Consider the following 25,318-nt stretch of genomic DNA (forward strand, 5'->3'; position numbering starts at 1 on the left):
TTTCTAAACGGTGAGAAAATTCATAATGCCAAAGTACAAAGGGATCTGGGAGTGCTAGTCGAGGATTCCCTAAAGGTAAACATGCAGGTTGAATCCGTGATTAAGAAAGCGAATGCTATGTTGTCATTTATCTCAAGAGGGTTGGAATATAAAAGCAGCGATGTGCTACTGAGCCTTTATAAGGCTCTGGTTAGGCCCCATTTGGAGTACTGTGTCCAGTTTTGGGCCCCACATCTCAGGAAGGACATACTGGCACTGGAGCGTGTCCAGCGGAGATTCACACGGATGATCCCTGGAATGGCGGGTCTAGCATATGAGGAACGGCTGGCGTTCCTGGGATTGTATTCATTGGAGTTCAGAAGGTTAAGGGGAGATCTAATAGAAACTTACAAGATTATACATGGCTTAGAAAGGATGGACGCAAAGAAACTGTTTCCGTTAGGCGAGGAGTCGAGGACCCGTGGGCACAGCCTTAGAATTAGAGGGGGTAAATTCAAAACAGAAATGCGGAGACATTTCTTCAGCCAGAGAGTGGTGGGCCTGTGGAATTCATTGCCGCAGAGTGCAGTGGAGGCCGGGACGCTAAATGGCTTCAAGGCAGAGATAGATAAATTCTTGATGTCGCGAGGAATTAAGGGCTATGGGGAGAATGCTGGGAGGTGGAGTTGAAATGCCCATCAGCCATGATTGAATGGCGGAGTGGACTCGATGGGCCGAATGGCCTTACTTCCACTCCTATGTCTTATGGTCTTATGGTCTTATGGATAGGGTGGAGTTGTTGACCTTGGGTAGGGTGCTCTTTCCAAGAGCCGGTGCAAACTCGATGGGCTGAATGGCCTCCTTCTGCACTGTAAATTCTATGATCTATAAACACATTCTATCAATATCAAGGTCCGGGAAGATGGTGACATAGTGGACAAGGAACCCAAATGCCCAGCCTAATGTCCTGAGAGCATAGGTTAAAATCCCAAAACAACTGCTGGTGGAATTTAAATGCAGTTAATAAAAACTCTGGAATATAAAGCTGGTCTCAGTAGTAATGGTGACCATGAACTTTCATTAATGGTTGTAAAATCCCAATTGGCTGACTAATTTAGGGAAGGAAATCTGCCATCCTTACCTGGCCTGGCCTACATTCAACTCCAGGCTCACAGCAATGTGGTTGACTCTTAACTGCCCTCAGTTCAAGGGCAGTCAGGATGGGCAACAAATGCAGGCCTTGCCAGTAATGCCAACATCCCATGATGGAATAAAAGGAGTGTTGGCAACTTTGGGGAGTAGTATTACTCAAGTGAACGCAACATTACAGGGACTGTCAATGTATACAGTCCACTAGAAAAGGCTGGAGCTAGGCCATTCAGGGATCAGACTTCATCACACGAAAGGCAGTGGAAATCTAGAACTGTCTTCAAACTGCTGAAAGGAGGTCAATTGAAAATGTCCAAACTGAAGTTGATAGATTTTTGTTAGGCAAGGGTACTGAGTGTTACAGAATCAAGGCAGGTAGATGCAGTTAAGGTACAAATCAGCCATAATCTATTTGCATGGTGGAACAGACTCTGGGGGCTGAATGGCCTCCTATATTGCTGGAGTCTGTTCAAAACTGCACATTCTGCTTTTTGGCTGTTCCGTCTTTTTGCACACTTCAGAAAACACAGCGGGGAGTGATTGAGAGGGAAGGGAATATTTAGTGTTTAATCTGTAACTTTATTGTCAGCAAAGTACTTTGAGCCATTTCTGAGAACTGCGAAGGACAGAATGTAAATGCAAGTCTTTAATAAAACAAGTTAATCATTCCCAAGGCTTAACAGCGTGCCCACGAGGAGCTAGATCGTGCTTGCGTGGAGAAATTATTTCAACTGCATAAATTAGCAGCTGCACAAATTACAGAACTAGCTGGGTGATTGGCAGTTTTCCTTCTGTCAGAGAATAGTACACTTCCTGAAATAGGTTTCTGGCCATTGCAGTGAACATCGATTCTGCGTATGACGTCCCAAGTCAGCTTCAGGATTTTCTGACTGTGGTGGGTATTATGTTGTCCAAGATATAGTTCCCCTGGATAAAAGCAAATTACTGCGGATGCTGGAATCTGAAACCAAAGAGAAAATGCTGGAAAAATCTCAGCAGGTCTGACAGCATCTGTAGGGAGAGAAAAAAGCTAACAGTTCAAGTCCAGGTGACCCTTTGTAAAAGCTCGACAAAGGATCATCTGGATTTGAAATCTTTTCTCTCCCCACAGTCCAAAGATGTGCGGGTTAGGTGGATTGGCCATGCTAAATTGCCCGTAGTGTAAGGTTAATGGGGGGATTGTTGGGTTACGGGTATACGGGTTACGTGGGTTTAAAGTAGGGTGATCATTGTTCGGCACAACATCGAGGGCCGAAGGGCCTGTTCTGTGCTGTACTGTTCTATGTTCTATGCTGCCAGACCTCCTGAGATTTTCCAGCATTTTCGCTTTGGTAGTAATCCTGTGTTATGTCAGGGCCCATAGAGCCCCCTGATTAGTTTTGACCATCTAAAGGGCTCAGCGAGGAACCTTCCAGATTTTATTTTCTTAATTGACCTGGGTTTTCATTTGTTTTTTCACTACCTCTCACGGACGATTCCGGGCAACCTTTTCAGGGCTCGTTCGTGGCGGTGCAGATCCTGTTTTGGTTGCTAACTCTCATGGTGGAGACTTGCAGCGAGATCTCACTTTCCTGCCCCCCCCCCCCCACCCCCCTCCACCTCCCCACTCCCCTCCACATGGCATCTTAATCAGGTTCACGCCCAGCTGGCTACATGAGCCTCGGCAGCACTCTGAAATTGCAGAGTACCGTTTGATCTGGCTGGAAAAGGCAGCTTTGAAACAAACAAGTTTAACACTACCTTCCTCGCCTGATGTAGCACGTTGTTCAGTCTTTGGAAAATCCCATCCTGCTTGGTTCCTGGTGGGAGCGCCCCCACCAATACACATCACAACTATTTAGGATAGGCTGTGCATTACCTGCCCAACATTGTCGTGTACACTGATGAACCCTCCCAAACTATGCTCGCTTTGAGGGAAGATTAGTCTGTCAAATTGTCTGAACTTCCCAAAAAAACGAGTCAGAATGCAATGCCAGCATCCTATAAGGGGAAAAGTTATTTAAAAGGACTGCAGTATTGCCTTTATAAAAGATTTGCCCCAAACATAAACTTTGAAGAACATGAATTACTATGTGATATAATGGTGTGGAGGTGCCGGCGCTGGACTAGGGTAAGTACTTCACCTGATGAAGGAGCTGCACTCCGAAAGCTAGTGGACTTTAACCTGGTGTTGTGAGACTATGTGATATAAATGAGTGATTTCAGGTTCTGCATCTTCTACTCAATAAGAGTGAACTGTCTGTCAAGACTACTTCAACAATCTACTGGTGAGGGAGAATATCACAGCTGCACTGCGGGAGGACACCTCAGAGGGCAGCGAGGGTATATGGGTAGAGATCAGGAATAAGAAGGGTGCAGTCACAATGTTGGGGGTTTACTACAGGCCTCCCAATAGCCAGCGGGAGATAGAGGAGCAGATAGGTAGACAGATTGTGGAAAGGAGTAAAAGCAACCGGGTTGTTGTGATGGGAGACTCTAACTTCCCCAATATTGACTGGGACTCACTTAGTGCTAGGGGCTTGGATGGGGCAGAGTTTGCAGGAGGGCTTCTTAAAACAACATGTAGATAGTCCAACTAGGGAAGGGGCTGTACTGGACCTGGTATTGGGGAATGAGCCTGGCCAGGTGCTAGAAGTTTCAGTAGGGGAGCATTTTGGGAACAGAGACCACAATTCAGTAAGTTTTAAAGTGCTGGTGGACAAGGATAAGAGTGGTCCTAGGGTGAATGTGCTAAATTGGGGGAAGGTTAATTATAACAATATTAGGCAGGAACTGAAGAACCTAGATAGCGGGTGGATGTTTGAGGGTAAATCAACATCTGACATGTGGGAGGCTTTCAAATGCCAGTTGAAAGGAATTCAGGACCGACATGTTCCTGTGCGGAAGAAGGATAAATATGGTAAATTTTGGGAACCTTGGATAACGAGAGATATTGGAGGCCCCGTCAAAAAGAAAAAGGAGGCATTTATCAGGGCTAGAAGTCTGGGAACAGACGAAGCCTGTGTGGAATATAAGGAACGTAGGAAGGAACTTAAGCAAGGAGGGCTAAAAGTGGTCACGAAAAGTCATTGGCAAATAGGCTTAAGGAAAATCCCAAGGCTTTTTACACGTACATAAAAAGCAAGAGGGTAGCCAGGGAAATGGTTGGCCCACTGAAGGACAGGGAAGGGAATCTATGTGTGGAGCCAGGGGAAATGGGCGAGGTACTAAATGAATACTTTGCATCAGTATTCATCAAAGAGAAGGAATTGGTGGATGTTGAGTCTGGAGAAGGGTATGTAGATAGCCTGGGTCACATTGAGATCCAAAAAGACGAGGTGTTGGGTGTCTTGAAAAATATTCAGGTGGATAGGTCCCCAAGGATCTACCCCAAAATTATGAAAGAGTCAAGAGAGGAAATTTCTGAGGCCTTGACAGAAATCTTTAGATCCTCACTGTCTTCAGGTGATGTCCCGGAGGACTGAAGAATAGCCAATGTTGTTCCTTTGTTTAAGAAGGGTAGCAAGGATACTCCAGGGAACTACAGGCTGGTGAGCCTTACGTCAGTGGTAGGGAAATTACTGGAAAGAATTCTTCGAGACAGGATCTACTCCCTTTGGAAGCAAATAGATGTATTAGCGAGAGGCAGAATGGTTTTGTGAAGGGTAGGTCGTATCTCACTAACTTGATAGAGTTTTTCGAAGAGGTCACAAAGATGATTGATGCAGATAGGGCAGTGGATGCTGTCTATATGAACTTCAGTAAGGCCTTTGACAAGGTCCCTCATGGTAGACTGGTGCAAAAGGTGAAGCTGCACGGGATCAGAGGAGAGCTGGCAAGATGGATACAGAACTGACTAGGTCATAGAGGCAGAGAGTAGCAATGGAAGGTTGCTTTTCTGATTGGAGGTCTGTGACTAGTGGTGTTCCGCTGGGTTCGGTGCTGGGACCTTTGCTGTTCGTAGTATATATAAATGATTTGGAGGAAAATGTAACTGGTCTGATTAGTAAGTTTGCGGATGCCACAAAGGTTGGTGGAATTGCAGATAGCGATGAGGACTGTCAGAGGATATAGCAGGATTTAGATTGTTTGGAGAGGAGAGATGGCAGATGGTGTTTAATATGGATGAATGTGAGGTAATGCATTTTGGAAGGTCTAATACAGGTAGGGAATATACAGTGAATGGTCGAACCCTCAAGAGTATTGACAGTCAGAGTGATCTAGGTGTACAGGTCCACAGGTCACTGAAAGGGGCAACACAGGTGGAGAAGGTAGTCAAGAAGGCACATGGCCTTCATTGGCCGGGGCATTGAGTATAAGAATTGGCAAGTCATGTTGCAGCTGTATAGAACCTTAGTTCGGCCACACTTGGAGTATAGTGTTCAATTCTGGTCGCAATACTACCAGAAGGATGTGGAGGCTTTAGAAGGGATGCAGAAGAGATTTACCAGGATGTTGCCTGGTATGGAGGGCATTAGCTATGAGGAGAGGTTGAATAAACTTGGTTTGTTCTCACTGGAACGAAGGAGGTTGAGGGGCGACCTGATAGTGGCCTATCAAATTATTATTATTTTTTTTTTTATAAATTTAGATTACCCAATTATTTTTTCCAATTAAGGGGCAATTTAGCGTGGCCAATCCACCTATTCTACACATCCCTGGGTTGTGGGGGCGAAACCCACGCAGACACAGGGAGAATGTACAAACTCCACACGGACAGTGACCCAGAGCCGGGATCGAACCTGGGACCTCAGCGCCGTGAGGCGGCTGTGCTAATCACTAGGCCACCGTGCTGCCCTGTCTATCAAATTATGAGGGGCATAGTCAGAGTGGATAGTCAGAGACTTTTGCCAGGGTAGAGGGGTCAATTACGAGGGGGCATAGGTTTAAGGTGTGAGGGGCAAGGTTTAGAGAAGATGTACGAGCCAATTATTTTACACTGAGGGTAGTGGGTGCCTGGAACCCGCTGCCGGAGGAGGTGGTGGAAGCATGGACAATAGTGACATTTAAGGGGCATCTTGACAAGTACATGAATAGGATGGGAATAGAGGGATACGGACCCGAGAAGTGTAGAAGATTTTGTTTAGACGGGCAGCATGGTCGGCGCAGGCTTGGAGGGCCGAAGGGCCTGTTCCTGTGCTGTACTTTTCTTTGATCTTTGTTCTTAATCGCTGTTAAGCAGCAAAGTGCCTTATGGTGCTTAGAGTCAAAGAGTCACAGAGAGGTTTACAGCATGAAAACAGGCCCTTCCGACGATTGTGTTGTAGGGTTGTAGTATATATAGTACTGCAAGTTGTAGTTCATTATTTCGCTGGTTAGGTGTTATACCTGGCCTTGCTCTTTAAGATCACATGATCCACTTGCTCTGAAATTGTGAAATCAATTACAGGCTGGTTGCCATTAATGGTAAATCAGAGACTAATAAAAAAACAGTTTTTAAAATTTCAATTACGTATTAAATAGCACTTTGCCGTGAGACATCTGAAGTTTGTTTCAAGACTTTCATATCCTTTAGCGTTCCAGCAGAAAGTGATAACCATTCATCATTTGCATTAGTGCCAATTCCAAAGTTGCCTTTATAATGTGTTAAACGCTCCAATCATTTTGGGCAGAAACAGCTGTGCTTACTCTCAGTAGTTCACATCTTGTTAAAGTCCTGGGGATGTTCGAATAAAATTCCCATCCCCATTTTGTAACAGTAATGCTAATTAAGGTGTTGTATCTTTCGCACTCAACATCAAAGCCCGTAAATTGTAGCTTACTTAATTAGCACAATGATAACGCATCACGTAATATTATTAGCAGTATCATTAGTAAATCATCATGTACTGCTTCTTTAATTATGTTGTCTACTAGCAAACACTTAACAACAACTTCCAATTTAAATTTTATCCATTAATTCAGCTTTGCGCTAAAAGCACTGTAGTTGTTTTCTCTACAGTATGCCTTTGTTAACCTTGCAGTGCAGGAAAGGAAGGCACTGGCATAGCAGTGTTGTCACTGGATTAGTACTGATCTGGTGGACCTGGGTTTGAATCCCACCACAATAGGTGGAAAAATTTGAACTTGTTAAAAATCTGGAATTGAATCTGGCGTGTGAAACTATTGTAGTAAAAACCCATCTAGTTCAATATAGGGGAAGTGGTAGAATCCCAGTTGATATTATAACTGAATGGGAAGGTCCAGAATAGAATCTTGTCTTAAAAGACTGTGTGATGCTTTATTATTTTTAATAAAGCACGAAGGATCAGAGTCACAGGACGGGTAATTAGCTTTAACAGGCAAACACGACATTTAATAAACCTTTACTCCCCGCTAACTTCAGCAAATACACACACATTTAAAAATTAACATGGTTTACAAAGTACATCTTAAGCTACAATGTTCTCATTACCACAGAAAGTCCCTTTTAAGTACACAAGATGAATGTGGTCAAATACACACATTCCACTCTGAAACCAAGTTAGTGACTGTTGCTTTCTCCTCAGATACCCCCAGATGATGATCACATGAGAGCTTCCAAATTTAACTCCCAAAACGTGCTTTCAAATTTTCTCTCATAATAATATTTTCCCTTAGCGGTTTGCATTCCGAAATCCAGACCATGTTTTCCAAATGAAACATTTAAACAAAGCTTCCACTCCACTTTTAACAGTAAATCTACTTCAGGATTTTGCACCACCCCTTTTTAGGTTTTCTTCACATTAACTGCTTTGACACAAACTTCGACATCCAGCCACCGATATCCATAGCTATTTCAACTCAGGTTCCACAGGCTGTAGTAAACTCTCACAAACTTACTTCAGATATGTTTCTGACTTCTCAGCCTTCTTCTCAGCTCGGCTTGTCTTTACTGAACAGCTCTCTGTTCTAGCACCTTAAACCTCAGACGTCTTGGAAACTTCTTTTAATTTCTCTAGTTTCTTTAACTAGTTGTTCTTCAGATCTCCACATCATGCCATGGTATGGCTTTTATTCCAGCAAAGCCAACCAAAATGTTCCCTCTCTAGCCTTCCAAACCAATTATTTCTAGCAGAGCTATGAGAGCTGCCATCTCTCCCCACTAACTATCTTCAACTTCAATCAAATAAGTTAAAATGAAACTTTAAAACTTCTCTAACTTAAAAGACCCCAGTTCCTAAGCAACCACTGCTAGTTTATTTAGTCTTCACTCTGTAGCCCTCTCTAAGTACATTAAAAACACAGTTGGAACCTAACCAACCCCCAAACATACCGACATCTTTGTCTAGCATGAATCTAACTATAGATTTTATATTTCCAGGTACAGCAACATTAAAGTAAACTCACTTAACATTATATCTTAGTTCTTTTTTAAAAAATTTATTTAGATTACCCAATTATTTTTTCCAATTAAGGGACAATTTAGCATGGACAATCCGCCTACTCTGCACATTTTTGGGTTGTGGGGGCGAAACCCATGCAGACACGGGGAGAATGTGCAAACTCCACACGGACAGTGACCCAGAGCCGGGATCGAACCTGGGACCTCAGCGCCGTGAAGTGGTTGTGCTAACCACTAGGCCGCCGTGCTGCCCACTATATCTTATTTCTAATGTTATAAGTATAAATAGAATTCCTGAAAACTACCGTTGTTTCCCTAACAGGAAGGAGATCTACCACCCCAGTCAGTGATACGCACACCCCATGAATGAATAGGAAAAAAATAAGGAAGAGAGTGAATAGCTATTTAGAGAATTGAGTTACCTTTCGGCTGTAATTTCATTTCTATCAGGGGTTGCAAGTGTCACTGGCAAGGCCAACATTTAGTGGCCCATCCCTAATTTTCCCTTAATTGAGCAGCTTAGCAGTTAAGAGTTACCCAGAGGGTCTACAGTCACAAGGATGGTAGATTTCCTTCCTTAAAGGGCATTAGTGATCCAGGTAGGTTTTTAATGACAGTGTCACGATCACCACTGCTGAAATTAGTTGTTTATTCAAATCCAAGCTTCATTCAAACCAGCCAGCTGCCATGGTGGGATTTGGAACAAAATTAATAGTCACTACAGAACTGTAGTTCACCGTTTTCTCTCTCCCTCCCTTCTTAAGCAATGCGTTGACATTTGCCACCATCCAATCTGCAGGAAACATTCCCAAATCTACAGGATTTTGGAGGATAATCACCAATGCATCCAGTGTCTCCATATACCTCTTTCAACACTTTAGAATGTAGAATATCAGGTCCCTGGACTTATTAACCTTCAGTCCCATTACTTTTTCCAATACAACCTTACTTATACTAATTTCCTTGAATTAGTTGCTCTCCCTTGTCCCTTGGATCTCTAATTTCTTCCTTTGTGAAGACAAACATGAAGTAGTAATTTTGTTTGTTTGTCATTTTCTGTTCACCATTATATATCTCCTGATAACGCACATTAGTGTTGGAATCTGAATACTGGACAATCCCAACAGGTCTGACAGCATCTGCGGAGAGAGAAGGGGGCTAACATTTTCAGTCCTGTTTTTCCTGACTCTGCCTGTAAAGGACTCACATATGTCTTAGCCAAACATTTCCTTTTTCTGTACTTATAGAAGCTTCTGCACTGTTAATATTATTTTCTAGTTTATATTCATATTCTTTTCTATTCCAAAATGCTCCCAATCTTCATTTTTGCTATTATTTCTGGTCACATTATCAGCATTTGCTTTTTATCTTATACAATCCTTAACTTATTTTGTTAGCCACTGACTTTTTGGGGGGGGAGGGGGGGGTTTGTGCCTTGAAGGAATGTAGAGCTGCTGTAAACTATGTAATAATTCATTGAAAGACTATCCATTGCCCATGTACCGCCATACCTTTTAATGTATTTTCCCAATCCACCATGGTCAATTTGACCCTCATACCATTGCAATTTCCTTTGCTCAAATTTCACATCCTGGCTTCAGGTTGAACTGATTGAACTACCTCAGTTTCAAACATACCACAGGGGGTTGTTTTAACTCAGTGGGCTAGACAGCTGGTTTGTGATGCAGATCAAGGCCAACAGCACGGGTTCAATTCCCGTACCAGCTGAAAATTTTGAATTCTCCCTCTGTGGACCCAAACAGGCGCCGGTGTGTGGCAACTAGGGGCTTTTCACAGGAAATTCATTGCAGTGTTAATGTAAGTCTACTTGTGGCAACAAAAAGATTATTATTATTACAGCATATTATGGTCACTCATCCCTAAAGCTTCTTTTACAACAAGATTATTCAATATACTGTTTGCATTACATAATACTAGATCTACTCTCTAGTTGGTTCCTCAAGGTCCTGCTCTGAAAAAACCCCATCCCTAACAAACATCTAACGAAAGTGAAGGGCTTCAGGTGCATTGATGTGTGGTTTTCATGGACGTGCCGCACAACCAACGAAACATCAGGAAATCTCCTGTGAAGTACTGTAATATTAAATAATAAAAATCGGATCTTGACTTAATTAGTCACTAAACCCAATGAACTTAAATTAAAAATGGTTATAATGTGATCCATCAGTTACAGGTATCAATCCTACAATCCCATGTAATAAAAATGCCGACAAATCAACCAAACAAAAGCTGACTAACATCTTGAACACAACACCAAAGCAGCCTATGTATGAAGGCGCAATGAGAATGCAGTGAAATTCCTATTTGAATCTTTCCTATGGGAAGTCCAGTGTTAGAATGTGTGATATCTGCCTTTATTACTGGTGGTAGTGAGCTCAAAATACCTTTGCATCCCACCCCATGCCTGCCATTTTTGAATGATCTGAAAAGCACTCTGTGATTTTGCGTTGGGCTGGAAACAAGCCCTCCCGAAACCAGGGTAAGCCTGTTTAAATATGCCAATTAGTCCCAATGGCAGCTGTAAGGCTGGAATGAGTTTTCAGGTACTAGTGAAATAGGGATGGATCATGCGGCTCTCTTCACTACTGAACTAAGTAAGCCTTCAATTTGGCAATGACTTTTGAGGGCCAGGAAGAATCTTGATCCTGCAAAGGTTTTCCCACCCACTTCTGGCCTGTCCTTAAAGCCAATGCCCACTGCATTGCAACCAGCTACATCTTTCTTCTTTTACTGAGCTGACAAGACCCAGCACTGTCCTCATTTCTGTCAAAGCCCAGCCCTGTCCATTAGTAGCCAGCTTCAAATGGCTTTTATTGCATATAGAACTTGTAAATAAGTGGGCATGATAGGAGGTTACATGTTAATACAATGAGTTATTTGTTTATGTTTGTGCCAGAGGTATAACAACCTTTTCAAGCTATTATGGTGCAACTCGTTGTGGAGAGTCAAGAGTTCCTCCAGAGGTGGACTTACTCTTGAAATAACCAGTGTGGCACCTGAATATGGGTGACTTCCTTTTTATTTGGGAATGGATTATGTGCATTGTTGGCAAGGCCAGCACTTATTGCACACCCTTAAGTGCCCTTACGGGGGATGGTCGTAAGCCAGCTTCTTGAACCGCTGCTGGTTCACATATCATGCTGTTAGGGAGGGTGTTCCAGGTTTTTGACCCAGCAGCAGTGAGGTCATAGCGCTTCCTGTGCTTAGGTCGAAGCCAGATGTTTCGCTCTTGAACCTTTCCACAGCAGTTTTGTACAGCTAGGGAAAACACCTGCCTATTGAAGAGTTTGTTACATTTTACTGTCTCTTATAATCTGAGATCATGTGATTTTATCCGATTGGTCACGCCAAGAGTGAGCACCATCGTTGGCCATAATTCATCGCAGTCTGCGGCTGTCAGTCACTGGAATGAGGTACAACTAAAGCTGAAGCTAATGGATTTTATTACCTTGGATGCCTTTCATTGAAGGGTTAAGGCTCTGTTGACTGACACTTGTACTTGCTAAACTGTCAATCCTCTCATTACCAATTTGCATTTAATTGTTTTTAGTGTTTAAATGAATTGCATGGTTGGGTCATTGATCTGGCTGTGACGTTAGCCTTTTGACCACGCCGTTATTGTAAATGAGAATTGATTCTCAATTGGCTCACCTGGCTAAATAAAGATTAAATAAATAAATGAATGGCTTGCTTGGACATTGCAGAGGTCAGTGAAGGGTTAACCACATTGCTTTGGGTCCGAGTCGCAGGTAGGCCAGACTGCGATAAGGATGGCAGATTTCCTTCTCTCAAGGGCATTAGTGAACCACATGGACTTTTATGACAACCCAGTAGTTTTATGGTCACCATTACTGAGAGCAGCTTTTAATTCCAGAGTTATTTAGTGAATTGAATTTAAATTTCTCCAGCTGCTATGGTGGGATTTGTTTTTGGAGCATTATTCCAGACCTTTAGTCCTGTTTCCTTAAAATTAATATGGGGATTGGTATTACTCCATCTAGGACTGGCTCAGATGAATGAGCACAATTCTTGGAAAAGTAGTTTTTTGAACAAAGTAGTGCAAGGCTAGCACTTATTGCACATTTTCCTTTGCCCTTGAGAGTGGGACAGTGAGCCACTGCTGGTGCATGTATTGGATTGGTTTCTTTTCAGGTACTAAATGATCTGTTTGAGCTGCACGTAGAAAAATACCTTTTACTGTACCTCGGTACACGTGACGATAAACCATCTCTGAGGTCAGTGAAGGGTTAACCACATTGCTTTGGGTATCGAGTCACATGTAGGCCAGACTGCAATAAGAAAATACATAATGGGGCAACACAAGGTACACAATGTAATACATAGACATCGGCATCGGATGAAGCATACAGGAGTGTAGTGATAAATTGTCCTTAGTGTCCAAAATTGCCCTTAGTGTTGGGTGGGGTTACTGGGTAATGGGGATAGGGTGGAGGTGTTGACCTTGGATAGGGGGTAGGGTGCTCTTTCCAAGAGCCGGTGCAGACTCGATGGGCCGAATGGCCTCCTTCTGCACTGTAAATTCTACGTAATCTATGTAGTATTAATCAGGTCAGTCCATAAGAGGATCATTTAGGAGTCTGGTAACAGCGGGGAAGAAGCTGTTTTTGAATCTGTTTGTGCGCATTCTCAGACTTTTGTATCTCCTGCCCGATGGAAAAAGTTGGAAGAGTGAGTAAGCCGGATGGGAGTGTCTTTGATTATGCTGCCTGCTTTCCCAAGGCAGCGGGAAGTGTAGATAGAGTCAATGGATGGGAGACAGGTTCTCTGAAGTGTCTTGAGGTCTTGGGCCGAACAGTTGCCAGTGCTGTGAGGGAAGGAGTGTTCCAGGATTTTAACCCAGCAATGGTGAAATAATAGCCCTTCCTGTGCTCAGGTCGATTCGGGATTCCAATAATATAAAAGCAAAATATTGTGGATGCTGGAAATCTGAAATAAAAACAGAAAGAGCTGGAAATACTCAGCTGGTCAGACAACATCTGGAGAGAGAAACAGGGTTAACGTTGAGTTGATTCTGACTTTTCTTCAGAACTGGAATTACAAGTCCATCAATGGAAGTAATAATGGTGGAGGCAATTTGAATTGAAGAATTAAGAGTTGCACGTGAGGAACATATGGGTTTAAGTTCAATGGTACAGTAGTGCAATGGTGCTAATGCAGTGAATAAACCTAGCAATAACATTGCAATTAGACCAAATAGTTGTTTCACCAACTGGAGCTGGTCATTTCCCAAATATCTCAGTTTAAGGCTAGAATACCTGATGTGAGATTTCATTAAATTACTGTTACTGACTGCTGTTTATTTCTCCCAGGATAAATTTTACGTGCTAGTGAGGGCTATTTATACGCTGGGACACAGTGTCTCCTTGGTTGCTCTCACAACTGGATCAGCGATTCTTTGTTTCTTTAGGTGAGTAACACATATTTACAACATTGAGATTTAAAGTAATTGCCTTTTGTGGTTCTTGGGCAGAGATTTTTTTTTAAAATTTAGATTACCCAATTATTTTTTTCCAATTAAGGGGCAATTTAGTGTGGCCAATCCACCTACTCTGCACATTTTTGGGTTGTGGGGGCGAAACCCACGGAGACACGGGGAGACTGTGCAAACTCCACACGGACAATTCTTGGGCAGAGATGAGTAGAACAAAGAACAAAGAACAAAGAAAAGTACAGCACAGGAACAGGCCCTTCGGCCCTCCAAGCCTGCGCCGACCATGCTGCCCGTCTCAACTAAAATCTTCTCCACTTCCTGGGTCCGTATCCCTCTATTCCCATCCTATTCATGTATTTGTCAAGATGCCCCTTAAATGTCACTATCGTCCCTGCTTCCACCACCTCCTCCAGCAGCGAGTTCCAGGCACCCACTACCCTCTGTGTAAAATATTTGCCTCGTACATCTCCTCTAAATCTCGCCCCTCGCACTTTAAACCTATGCCCCCTAGTAATTGACCCCTCTACCCTTGGGAAAGCCTCTGACTATCCACTCTGTCTATGCCCCTCATAATTTTGTAGACCTCTATCAGATCGCAGCTCAACCTCTGTCGTTCCAGTGAGAACAAACCGTGTTTATTCAACCGCTCCACATAGCTAATGCCCTCCATACCAGGCAACATCCTGGTAAATCTCTTTTGCACCCTCTCTAAAGCCTCCACATCCTTCTGGTAGTGTGGCAACCAGAATTGAACACTATACTCCAAGTGTGGGCTAACTAAGGTTCTGTACAGCTGCAACTTGACTTGCCAGTTTTTATACTCAATGCCCCGGCCAATGAAGCAAGCATGCCGTATGCCTTCTTGACTACCTTCTCCAACTGTGTTGCCCCTTTCAGTGACCTGTGAACCTGTACACCTAGATCTCTCTGACTTTCAATACTCATGAGGGTTCTACCATTCACTGTATATTCCCTACCTGCATTAGACCTTCCAAAATGCATTACCTCACATTTGTCCGGAATAAACTCCATCTGCCATCTCTCCGCCCAAGTCTCCAAACGATCTAAACCCTGCTGTATCCTCTGACAGCCCTCATCGCTATCCACAATTCCACCTACCTTTGTGTCGTCTGCAGACTTGCTGAAGACTCTGCCTTCTATGACCTAGCCAGTTCTGTATTCACTTTGTCAGCTCACTCCTGATCCCGTATGATTTCACCTTTTATGCCAGTCTACCATGAGGGACCTTGTCAAAGGCCTTACTGAAGTCCATATAGACAACATCCACTGCCCTACCTGCATCAATCATCTTTGTGTCCTCTTCGAAAAACTCTATCAAGTAAGTGAGACACGACCTCCCCTTCACAAAACCATTCTGCCTCTCGCTAATACATCTATTTGCTTCCAAATGGGAGTAGATTCTGTCTCGAAGAATTCTCTCCAGTAATTTCCCTACCACTGATGTAAGGCTCACCGGCCTGTAGTTCCCTGTATTATCCTTGCTGCCCTTCCTAAACAAAGGAACAACATTGGCTATTCTCCAGTCCACCGGGACATCACCTGAAGACAGTGAGGATCCAAAGATTTCTGTCAAGGCCTCAGCAATTTCCTCTCTAGCCTCCTTCAATATTCTGGGGACTTATCTACCTTAATGTTTTTCAAGACGTCCAACACCTCGCCTTTTTGGATCTCAATGTGACCCAGGCTATCTACACATCCTTCTCCAGCCTCAACATCCACCAATTCCTTCTCTTTGGTGAATACTGATGCAAAGTATTCATTTAGTACCTCGCCTATTTTCTCTGGCTCCACACATAGATTCCCTTCCCTGTCCTTCAGTGGGCCAACCCTTTCCCTGGCTACCCTCTTGCTTTTTATGTACGTGTAAAAAGCCTTGGGATTTTCCTTAACCCTATTTGCCAATGACTTTTCGTGAGCTCTTCTAGCCCTCCTGACCCCTTGCTTAAGTTCCTTCCTACTTTCCTTATATTCCACACAGGCTTCGTCTGTTCCCAGCCTTCTAGTCCTGACAAATGGCTCCTTTTTCTTTTTGACGAGGCCTACAATATCTCTCGTTATCCAAGGTTCCTGAAATTTGCCGTATTTATCCTTCTTCCTCACAGGAACATGCCGGTCCTGAATTCCTTTCAACTGACACTTGAAAGCCTCCCACATGTCAGATGTTGATTTACCCTCAAACATCCACCCCCAATCTAGGTTCTTCAGTTCCCGCCTAATATTGTTATGATTCACCTTCCCCCAATTTAGCACATTCACCCTAGGACTACTCTTATCCTTGTCCACCAGCACTTTAAAACTTACTGAATTGTTGTCACTGTACCCGAAATGCTTCCCTACTGAAACTTCTACCACCTGGCCTGGCTCATTCCCCAATACCAGGTCCTGTACAGCCCCTTCCTCGTTGGGCTATCTACATATTGTTTTAAGAAGCCCTCCTGGATGCTCCTTACAAGCTCTGCCCCGTCTAAGCCCCTAGCACTAAGTGAGTCCCAGTCAATATTGGGGAAGTTGAAGTCTCCCATCACAACAACCCTGCTGCTTTTACTCCTTTCCAAAATCTGTCTACCTATCTGCTCCTCTATCTCCCGCTGGCTGTTGGGAGGCCTGTAGTAAACCCCCAACATTGTGACTGCACCCTTCTTATTCCTGATCTCTACCCATATACCCTCGCTGTCCTCTGAGGTGTCCTCCTGTAGTACAGCTGTGATATTCTCCCTAACCAGTCGCGCAACTCCGCCACCCCTTTTACATCCCCCTCTATCCCTACTGAAACAGCTAAATCCTGGAATGTTTATCTGACAATCCTGTCCTTCCCTCAACCAGGTCTCTGTAATGGCAACAACATCATAGTTTCAAGTACTAACCCAAGCTCTAACTTTACCTGCCTTATCCGTAATACTTCTTGCATTAAAACATATGCACTTCAGGCCACCAGACCCACTGTTTTCAGCAACATCTCCCTGTCTGCTCTTCCTCAGCGCCATACTGGCCCTATTCCGTAGTTCTCCCTCAATGCTTTCACCTTCTGACCTATTGCCCCGTTACGCACCCCCCCGCCATACAAGTTTAAACCCTCACGTGTAACACTGGCAAACCTTGCGGCCAGGATATTTATGCCTCTCCAGTTTAGATGCAACCCGTCCTTCTTATACAGGTCACACCTGCCCTAGAAGAGCTCCCAGTGGTCCAGATAACAGAAACCCTCCCTCCTACACCAGCTGTTTAGCCATGTGTTTAGCTGCTCTATCTTCCTATTTCTAGCCTCACTGGCACGTGGCACAGGGTGTAATCCCGAGATTACAAACCTAGAGGTCCTATCTTTTAAATTTCTGCCTAGCTCCCTGAACTCCTGCTGCAGGACCTCGTGCCCCTTCCTGCCTATGTCATTAGTACCAATATGTACAACAACCTCTGCCTGTTTTCCCTCCCCCTTCAGGATGCCCGCTCCCCTTTCGCAGACATCCTGAACCCTGGCACCAGGGAGGCAACATACCATCCTGGAGTCTCTTTCATGTTCACAGAAGCGCCTATCTGTGCCCCTGACTTTAGAGTCCCCTATGACTATTGCTCTTCTGCGCTGCTGCTGTATTCCCCTGATAGACTATCCCCCCCAACAGTATCCAGAGGGGTATACCTGTTCGAGAGGGGGACACCCACAGGGGATTCCTGCACTGACTGCCTGCCCTTTCTGGTGGTCACCCATTTCTCTACCTGCACCTTGGGTGTGACCACGTTTATATAACTGCTATCTATGACGCTTTCCGCCACCTGCATGCTCCTAAGTGCATCCAACTGCTGCTCCAACCGAACCATGCGGTCTGTGAGGAGTTCCAGTTGGGTGCACTTTCTGCAGACGAAGCCATCCGGGATGCTGGAAGCCTCCCGGACCTGCCACATCTCACAGTCAGAGCACTGCACCCCTCTAATTGACATTGCATTAATTAATTAGTAAATTAAATTTTTTTTTAAATGTTTTAAAAAGTTACTGTTTAAATGTTTTCTAGCACTAGATTTCTACTATAAATGTGAAAGCTAAATACAGTCCTCTCCAATCTCTGGCTTAGATAACCCTCTAAATTATAATTAAATAATTAAGTAATTATGTTTAATTAGTTTAACAATGCTTAATTTTTAAATTTAGTGCAGATTCCCAACCAGCCAATCAGGTCACAGCTTTACTGTGATGTCACTTCAATTTCCCCCTCCCCCACACAATTTGTAAAGGTAATAAAAATAAATAAAAATCACTTCCCTCCCAGGTTCTCAGATGCTCTCTGGCTCTCACTCTGCAGATTAAAAGTTACAGGCCAGAAAAAAGAGAGAGAACAAAACAGTAAAGAAAAAGCACTTTCTCCCACTCTGCACTGAATTACCTCACTGCACCAAATTACCAAGTTCCAAATTCCCACTCTGGAAGTGTCTCACTCCGGCTGTGTCTCCATCACTTGCGCAAAGTAGGGGATGTATAGTATCTATGACTGATGTAGGGGGCGATTCTCCGGTGTGGTTAGCTCCAGCCAGGATTCCCGCTGGCTGGTTGAATGGGCCATGAGGCCCAAAACTGAATTCTCGCAGGGTGTCAAACCCATCGTGAGTTTCCCGGTCCGCTCCCACTGGTGAGATCAGGTTCTCACCCAGAAACTGCAAGAACCAGGGGCGAAATTCTCCGACCCCACGCAGGGTCGGAGAATAGGCGGGAAGCGGCGTTATTTCCGCTCCCGCAGGTTTTTCAATTCTCCCGCCGGTCATAAACCGGCGTTGTGCAAATCCCGCCGGCAGCCTGTGAAAACAGCTGGCGCCGGCGGGATTTCATTTTAAAAAAAACTTACCTCAAATCTCCGGCCCGGATAGGCCGAAGTCCCGCCGCTGGGAGGCCTTCTCCCGCCGCCGAGGTTTAAACCACCTCTGAAACGGCGGGCTCAGCGGCGCGAGCGGGCCCCCGGGGTCCTGGGGGGGCGGAGGGCGATCAGACCCGGGGGGGTGCCCCCACGGAGGCCTGGCCCGCGATCGGGGCCCCCCGCTCACTCCGCGGGGCAGTGCCGTGGGGGCACTCTTTCTCCTTCCGCTCCGCCACGGCCTCCGCCATGGCGGACGTGGAGGAGAACCCCGCATCGCGCATGCGCCGGCAGTGACGTCAGCGGCCAGCTGCCGCTGACGTCACTGCCGGCGCATGCGCCGACCGCCGAAAGCCTTTCGGCCAGCCCCGCTTCCGACGGCGCCGGGTGTTTGCGCCAGTCTTCTGGTGCAAACTGCTCCTGCGCGGGGCTGGCCCCCAAAGGTGGGGAGAATTCCCCACCTTTGGGGAGGCGCGACCCCTGAGTGGTTGGCGCCACTCCCCTACGCCGGCACCCTCCGTCACGCCGGGTAGGGGAGAATCCAGCCCCTGATTAGAGCTCATTAGTATCCATTTCAATCTCATTAGTGAATTAGTGAAATGCTGTGGACTCCCGGTATGCTCCTGACCTCCCTAGCTGGAAACCTCATGGGTGTGAATCACTATTAGTCGCTAAAAGCGGGGACCAGTTACCAGGGACACTGTAGGACAACAAGGGGGTGAGAAACCTCACTACACTTACTTCTAGGGTGCTGAAATGAGTCCTTCAGGGGAGGTGGTGGTTGGTAAGGGAGCTTGGGCTTGGCTGGAGGATTCAAGTCAGAGGTCTTTCCTGGGATAGGATTTGTGTGGCAAGTCTTCCCTTTGTAGCCTTGAAAACCTTTAAAGTCTCTCCTAGCATGTCAATTCCAATGATCTGTCGGATGAACGTGAAAGTCTTCCTTCTGTAGCCTTCAAACTGTTGATGTCTCTCCCTCTATGCCAATATCAATAATCTGTCAAATAAAGGTAAACTTTGGTGTGTTGGAAACTTTTGAAGTGCTTTTTGTACTCCTGAGGCAGCGGGAGGTGTAAACAGAATCAATGTGGGGATGGCAAGCTTGTGTGATGCGTTGGGCTGAGTTCACCACACTCTGCAGTTTCTTGTGATCGTGGGCCGAGCAGTTGCCATACCAGGCTGTGATGCAGTTGGATAGGATGCTCTCTATGGCACATCTGAGAAGTTTGTGAGAGTCGATGCAGACATGCCGAATTTATTTAGCTTCTGTAGGAAGTAGAGACGTTGTTGGGCTTTCTTGACTGTTGCATCAACGTGATTGGACCAGGACAGACTGTTGGAAATGGTGACCCCCAGGAACTTAAAGCTATCGACCATCTCCACTTCGGAGCCATTGATGCAGATGGGAGTAGTGTGGCCGAGCGGTCTAAGGTGCTGGATTAAGTTTCCAGTCTCTACGGAGGCATGGGTTCAAATCCCACCGCTGCCAGTTGTGTTTACAGTTTTAGGGGCTGGTTTAGCTCACTGGGCTAAATCACTGGCTTTCAAAGCAGGCCAGCAGCATAGTTCGATTCCCGTACCAGCCTCCCCGGACAGGCGCTGGAATGTGGCGACTAGTGGCTTTTCACAGTAACTTCATTGAAGCCTACTCGTGACAATAAGCGATTTTCATTTCATTTTAATTTCATTTCATTTTCAAATGGGAGTGTGTGTCGTACTATGCTTCCTGAAGTCGATGATCAGTTCCTTGGTCTTGTCGACATTTAGAGAGAGGTTGTTTTCAGTACACAATGCAACCAAGTGATCTATCTCCCTTCTGTAGTTTGATTTGTCGTTGTTTGAGATATGACCCACCACAGTCGTATCACCGCAAATTTATAGATTGAGTTGGAGTTAAATCTTGCCACACAGTCGTGTGTGTATAGGGAGTACTTAGAGGACTGAGCACATATCCTTGCGGGGCCCCGGTATTGAGGACTATTGTGGAGGAGGTGCTGTTGCCTATCCTGACAGATTGTGGTCTGTTTGTGAAGAAGTCAAGGATCCAGCTGCACAGGGAGGGGTCGTGTCCAAGATTGCAGAGTTTGGTTATAAGTCTTGTAGGGATAATGGTGTTGAAGGTGGAGCTGTAATCGATGAACAGCAGTCTGACGTAGGTGTCCTTGTTGTCAGGGTGTTCGAGTATTGATTGTAGGGCCGGGGAGATAGCATCTGCTGTGGACTGGTTGCGGCGATAAGCAAACTGCAGTGGATCGAGACCGTCTGGGAGACTCATGACTAGCTGCTCAAAGCATTTCATGATAACAGACGTCAGGGCCACCGGTCGGTAGTCGTTGAGGCAGGCTACCTTGTTCTTCTTTGGTCCTGGTATTATGGTGATCTTCTTGAAGGAGGTGGGGACCTCTGAGTGAGGTGGTGAAGATATCTGCGAATACACTCGCCAGCTGGTCTGCGCAGGCTCTGAGTACTCGCTCAGGGACTCCGTCGGGGCCCGTCGCTTTCTGCGGATTCACTTTCAAGAAGGCAGCTCTTTCCTCTGAGGCTGTAATAGTGGGTATGGGTGTGTCCAGGGCTGTTGGGGCGAGTGGCTGATTGCTCAAATCGGGCATAGAACTTGTTCAGTTCATCGGGTAGGGATGCTCCAGCCACAGATATTCCGCCTAGCCTTGCTTTGTAACCTGTGATCTTGTGTAAGCCCTTTTACATAGTCGTTGTGGGTTTGTGTCATTGGCCTGGGACTCTAGTTTGATGTGGTATTGTCTTTTGGCATCTCTGATGGCTTTCGTACGTCATACCTGGATTTCATATGTAAGTCAGCATCGTCAGATTTGAACGTTTCCATCCGGAACTTCAGCAGGGAGTGATCTCTTTGGTTGAGCCAGGGTTTCCGATTGGGGAACACCCATATTGTCTTCTTTGGTACACAGTCCTCGACACACTTACTGATGAAGTCTGTGATGGTGGTTGCATACTCATCCAGGTTAGCTGTCATGGCCTTGAGTATGGACCAGTCCACAGTCTCCAAGCAGTCGCAGAGGATGTGCTCAGATTCCTCGGACCAGCACTGCGCGGTTTTCTTGACTGGCTCAGCTCGCTTAAGTTGCTGTTTGTAAGCCGGAACTAGGAATACCGACTTGTGGTCGGATTTGCCAAAGTGTGGTCGGGGAATGAAGCGGTAGGCACCTTTGATGCTCGTGTCGCAGTGGCCCAGGGTGTCTGCACCTCTGGTGGAGCAGGAGAAATGTTGATGGAGTTTGGGTAAAACCTTACTGAGGTTGGCCTGGTTGAAGTCTCCAGTCACGATTGTCAGGGCTTCAGGGTGATTTGTTTCTTGGTTGTTGATGGTGGCGTGTAGCCCGTCAAATGCTTTCTTCACTCCCACCTGGGGTGGGATGTAGACTGCTGTGATGAGTACAGAGATGAATTCACATGGGAGGTAAAAAGGGCGACACTTCACGGTCAGGTATTCTAGGTCTGGGGAACAATGGCACACGAGGGACACCACATCCGAGCACCAGGAGGTGTTCAGATGTGGTACATTTTGTACATTGGATATGGGATAATGAACAGCAGGACCTTGTGCAGATACAAAGATCATTAAAAGTGGTGACACAAGTAGAAAAGGGCCGTAAATAAGCCAAATAGGATCCTTGGTTGAGTATCTCAGGGCACAGAATACAAAAGATTATGCCACAGTAATGGGGACTCAGGATGCATGGCTGCTGTAATCGAGAGCTGCCAACTCTCCAGGATAGTCCAAGAGCCTTGAGGAATTCTAAATTAATCTCCAGAACACTGCTGTGAGCAGCCAAGAAAATAAATTATTCAGGCAATAATTAGTCTTTAAAATTTCTTTTGAATATCTTTATTTATTCGTCATAAAGATATCAGACATGGGCTGTTTGACAGTCAGGAATCATCGGCTCTGGTTATGAAGAGTGTACTCACTGTCCAATTGGTATGGGAAGGTGAGATTGGGTATGTTGGCAAGAGTATGGGACTGGGGTTGTTGGAGGAAGGTGGTCATGTGCTCACACTTCTAGAAATATGTCCAGTCACAGTTTTTTTAAAATAATTTTTATTGACATTTTTACAAAATATAAACATCTTAACTCTATTAACAAACAACCGCAGTAACACCCCAAGAACAATACCCCCCCAACTTCAAGAGCAACTTCAAACAAAAGGAAAAAGGAAAAGAAAACAAAAAAGCACCCAAACAACAAAAGGGAAAGAGATAGCACCCGCCACATCCCACAGACCCATGTACACAGTTCTTCCTCCCACCATTCCAACCCCCCCCCCCCCCCCCCCCGGGTTGCTGCTGCTGTCGGCCTATTTCCCTACCGTTCCGCCAGGAAGTCCAGGAAAGGCTGCCACCGCCTGAAAAACCCTTGTACTGATCCCCTCAGGGCAAATTGTCCAGTCACAGTTGCCAAACATTAACATAGTACAAATGACCAACCTCGCTGGTTAATAAAAACTTGTTTTCCTATACCTAAATTATGGGCGGGATGGAAGTCCCTCGAACAAAGGACAAGTACAGCACAGGAAGAGGCCCTTCGGCATTCCAAGCCTGCGCTGATCACGGAGCCTGTAGAAACTAAAATCTTAGGTTTAAGGTGCGAGGGGCAAGGTTTAAAGGAGATGTACGAGGCAGGTGTCTTTACACAGAGGGTGGTGGGAGCCTGGAACTCGCTGCCGGGGGAGGTAGTGGAAGCAGATGCAATAATTACTTTTAAGGGGTGTCTTGACAAATACATGAATAGGATGTGAATGGAGGGATATGATCCCCGGAATGGTAGGGGGTTTTAGTTCAGGTGGCCAGTATGGTCGGTCCAGGCTTGGAGGGCCGAAGGGCCTGTTCCTGTGCTGTAATTTTCTTTGTTCGTCCTTAGTCGGAGGGGGGAAATCTAATCTATTGATTCTGTGGCTTTGTTAATCGCTTGGGTGATGGGAACATGTTCAGTGTTAGATCTGCTAACGTGACTGGATGGCTTTCAACTTCACACTCAGCTAATTCAAATCACATTTGTTCCTTTGTTTCTTTCAAATCTTAAATAGTTTGCAGTCCCTGTTTTGAATTTCTTCTGTCACTGTTGCACCCATTCACCTCACTGGATTGTACCGTGTGAGGCAATGTTCCATCCAACAAGATTGTGGTTGGACTTTGCCCTGTCAACTCCACTTTCCTGCATTAATTGCACTTACCACCAGATAGAATAATGGAAGCAGGGACAAGTTAATTGCAGCAATTACCACTGTTCCATATTATCCATTTAATATTAAATGTGGCATTCATGGAATGGCACTGATCGGAAAAAGAAATATTGGGAGGAAAAAGGTCTCATTTCAACCCCTAGCTTTAAAGTAGCTTTTAATACACCCCTTGAATTCCTCTCATAGCCACACACAGTAATCGTTGCCTTTTGCCTGAATATTGATTTAGTCACGAACCATGTAGTATAGGGAAATAGCTCTTCTGAGCAACTGAAGGCTTCATTATTCTTTACTGTGTTACAGTGGCGAAAATATTTTGTGCACATTAAGCATTGGCTATTATTTCTTTTAAAAACCCATCTTGATGTCAAGACATGATTGTACGCTTTATTACTCAAAGGGCTTTAACTTACAACGTATTGAACATGTAATTTAATTTGATTTCAAAATCTGACATCCAAGCAATTCGCCTTCCCCATCCTTAAAGAAAATCAGTACCTTGGTCGTAAAAGGCTAACAATATGTCCCAGTGTCCCAGAAACTGACAGGGTGGAGAATTTAGCTGAGTAAAGCACACTCAGCAGTTTTATTTCATTATATTAAGAGCTGAAATAGTTTTGTTGCCAACTGCAAAGAGAACAAACAGCAGAGGTGATGAGAATGAATATTTTAGAATTCTTAAGAGGTAAATTTGATTAAGAGGCTCAGTGGAATATATAGAGCGCGATTCAGCGGACTCTAGTTAAAGTCCGCTGAACGAAACGTTTAATGGAGTGATTTTCGGTGGCGGCAGTGCCAAGATTTATCCTGCTATCCAGCAGCACATTGGCCTTTTATTTGAATGCAGGAATGGCTCCTCACAGTACAGGGCACCATTTTGTCCGGCAGCCACATTCTTTCTCCCCACCTTTTCAGGCACCCCCTTTTTTTTGACCTGCCTGCTACTCCCTGCAACCTTGGGGAGGCCCCCACGAACCCCCCCCTCCCCCCCCCCCCCCCCCCATGTCAGGCAGTGCAAAGGTGCCCAGCTGCCGGGGGGAGTACCAGAGTGCCATCCTGTCCTGTCCTGACCACCTGAGGGACTCCAATGGCCTGGGAGAGGCCTCCCCGAAGTGCTGGTATGCCTAGTCCATGTTTGTGCGGACAAGTACTAAATGACGCTCTGGCGAGGTTTCCCAGGCTCGGCTGGTGAGTTCCGGGTGCTGGGAGAATCCGGTATCCGGGTATTTAACTGAGCCATTAGGCGCATTTAAATATACAGCGAGGGTGAGATCCAGATCGCGACGGGCTGCCCAGTGTGATCTGGATCTCGCCCGATATGGAGCTCGCACGCGATTCATCCTTGGCGCCCAGATCCACGCC

General features: G+C 45.4%; 1 protein-coding gene across 1 annotated transcript in view; it reads left to right on the forward strand.

Moving 5' to 3' along the window:
- vipr2 (vasoactive intestinal peptide receptor 2) overlaps positions 1 to 25,318 on the forward strand; it is a 182,034-nt gene that overhangs the window by 103,051 nt on the left and 53,665 nt on the right. Inside the window, exon 5 of the mRNA XM_038798352.1 lies at positions 13,762 to 13,859. Within this exon, the coding sequence (XP_038654280.1) occupies positions 13,762 to 13,859 (98 nt within the window). The remainder of the gene's footprint in view (positions 1 to 13,761; positions 13,860 to 25,318) is intronic.

Source organism: Scyliorhinus canicula, chromosome 5 (assembly GCF_902713615.1).
Source record: "Scyliorhinus canicula chromosome 5, sScyCan1.1, whole genome shotgun sequence".
NCBI lineage: Eukaryota > Metazoa > Chordata > Chondrichthyes > Carcharhiniformes > Scyliorhinidae > Scyliorhinus > Scyliorhinus canicula.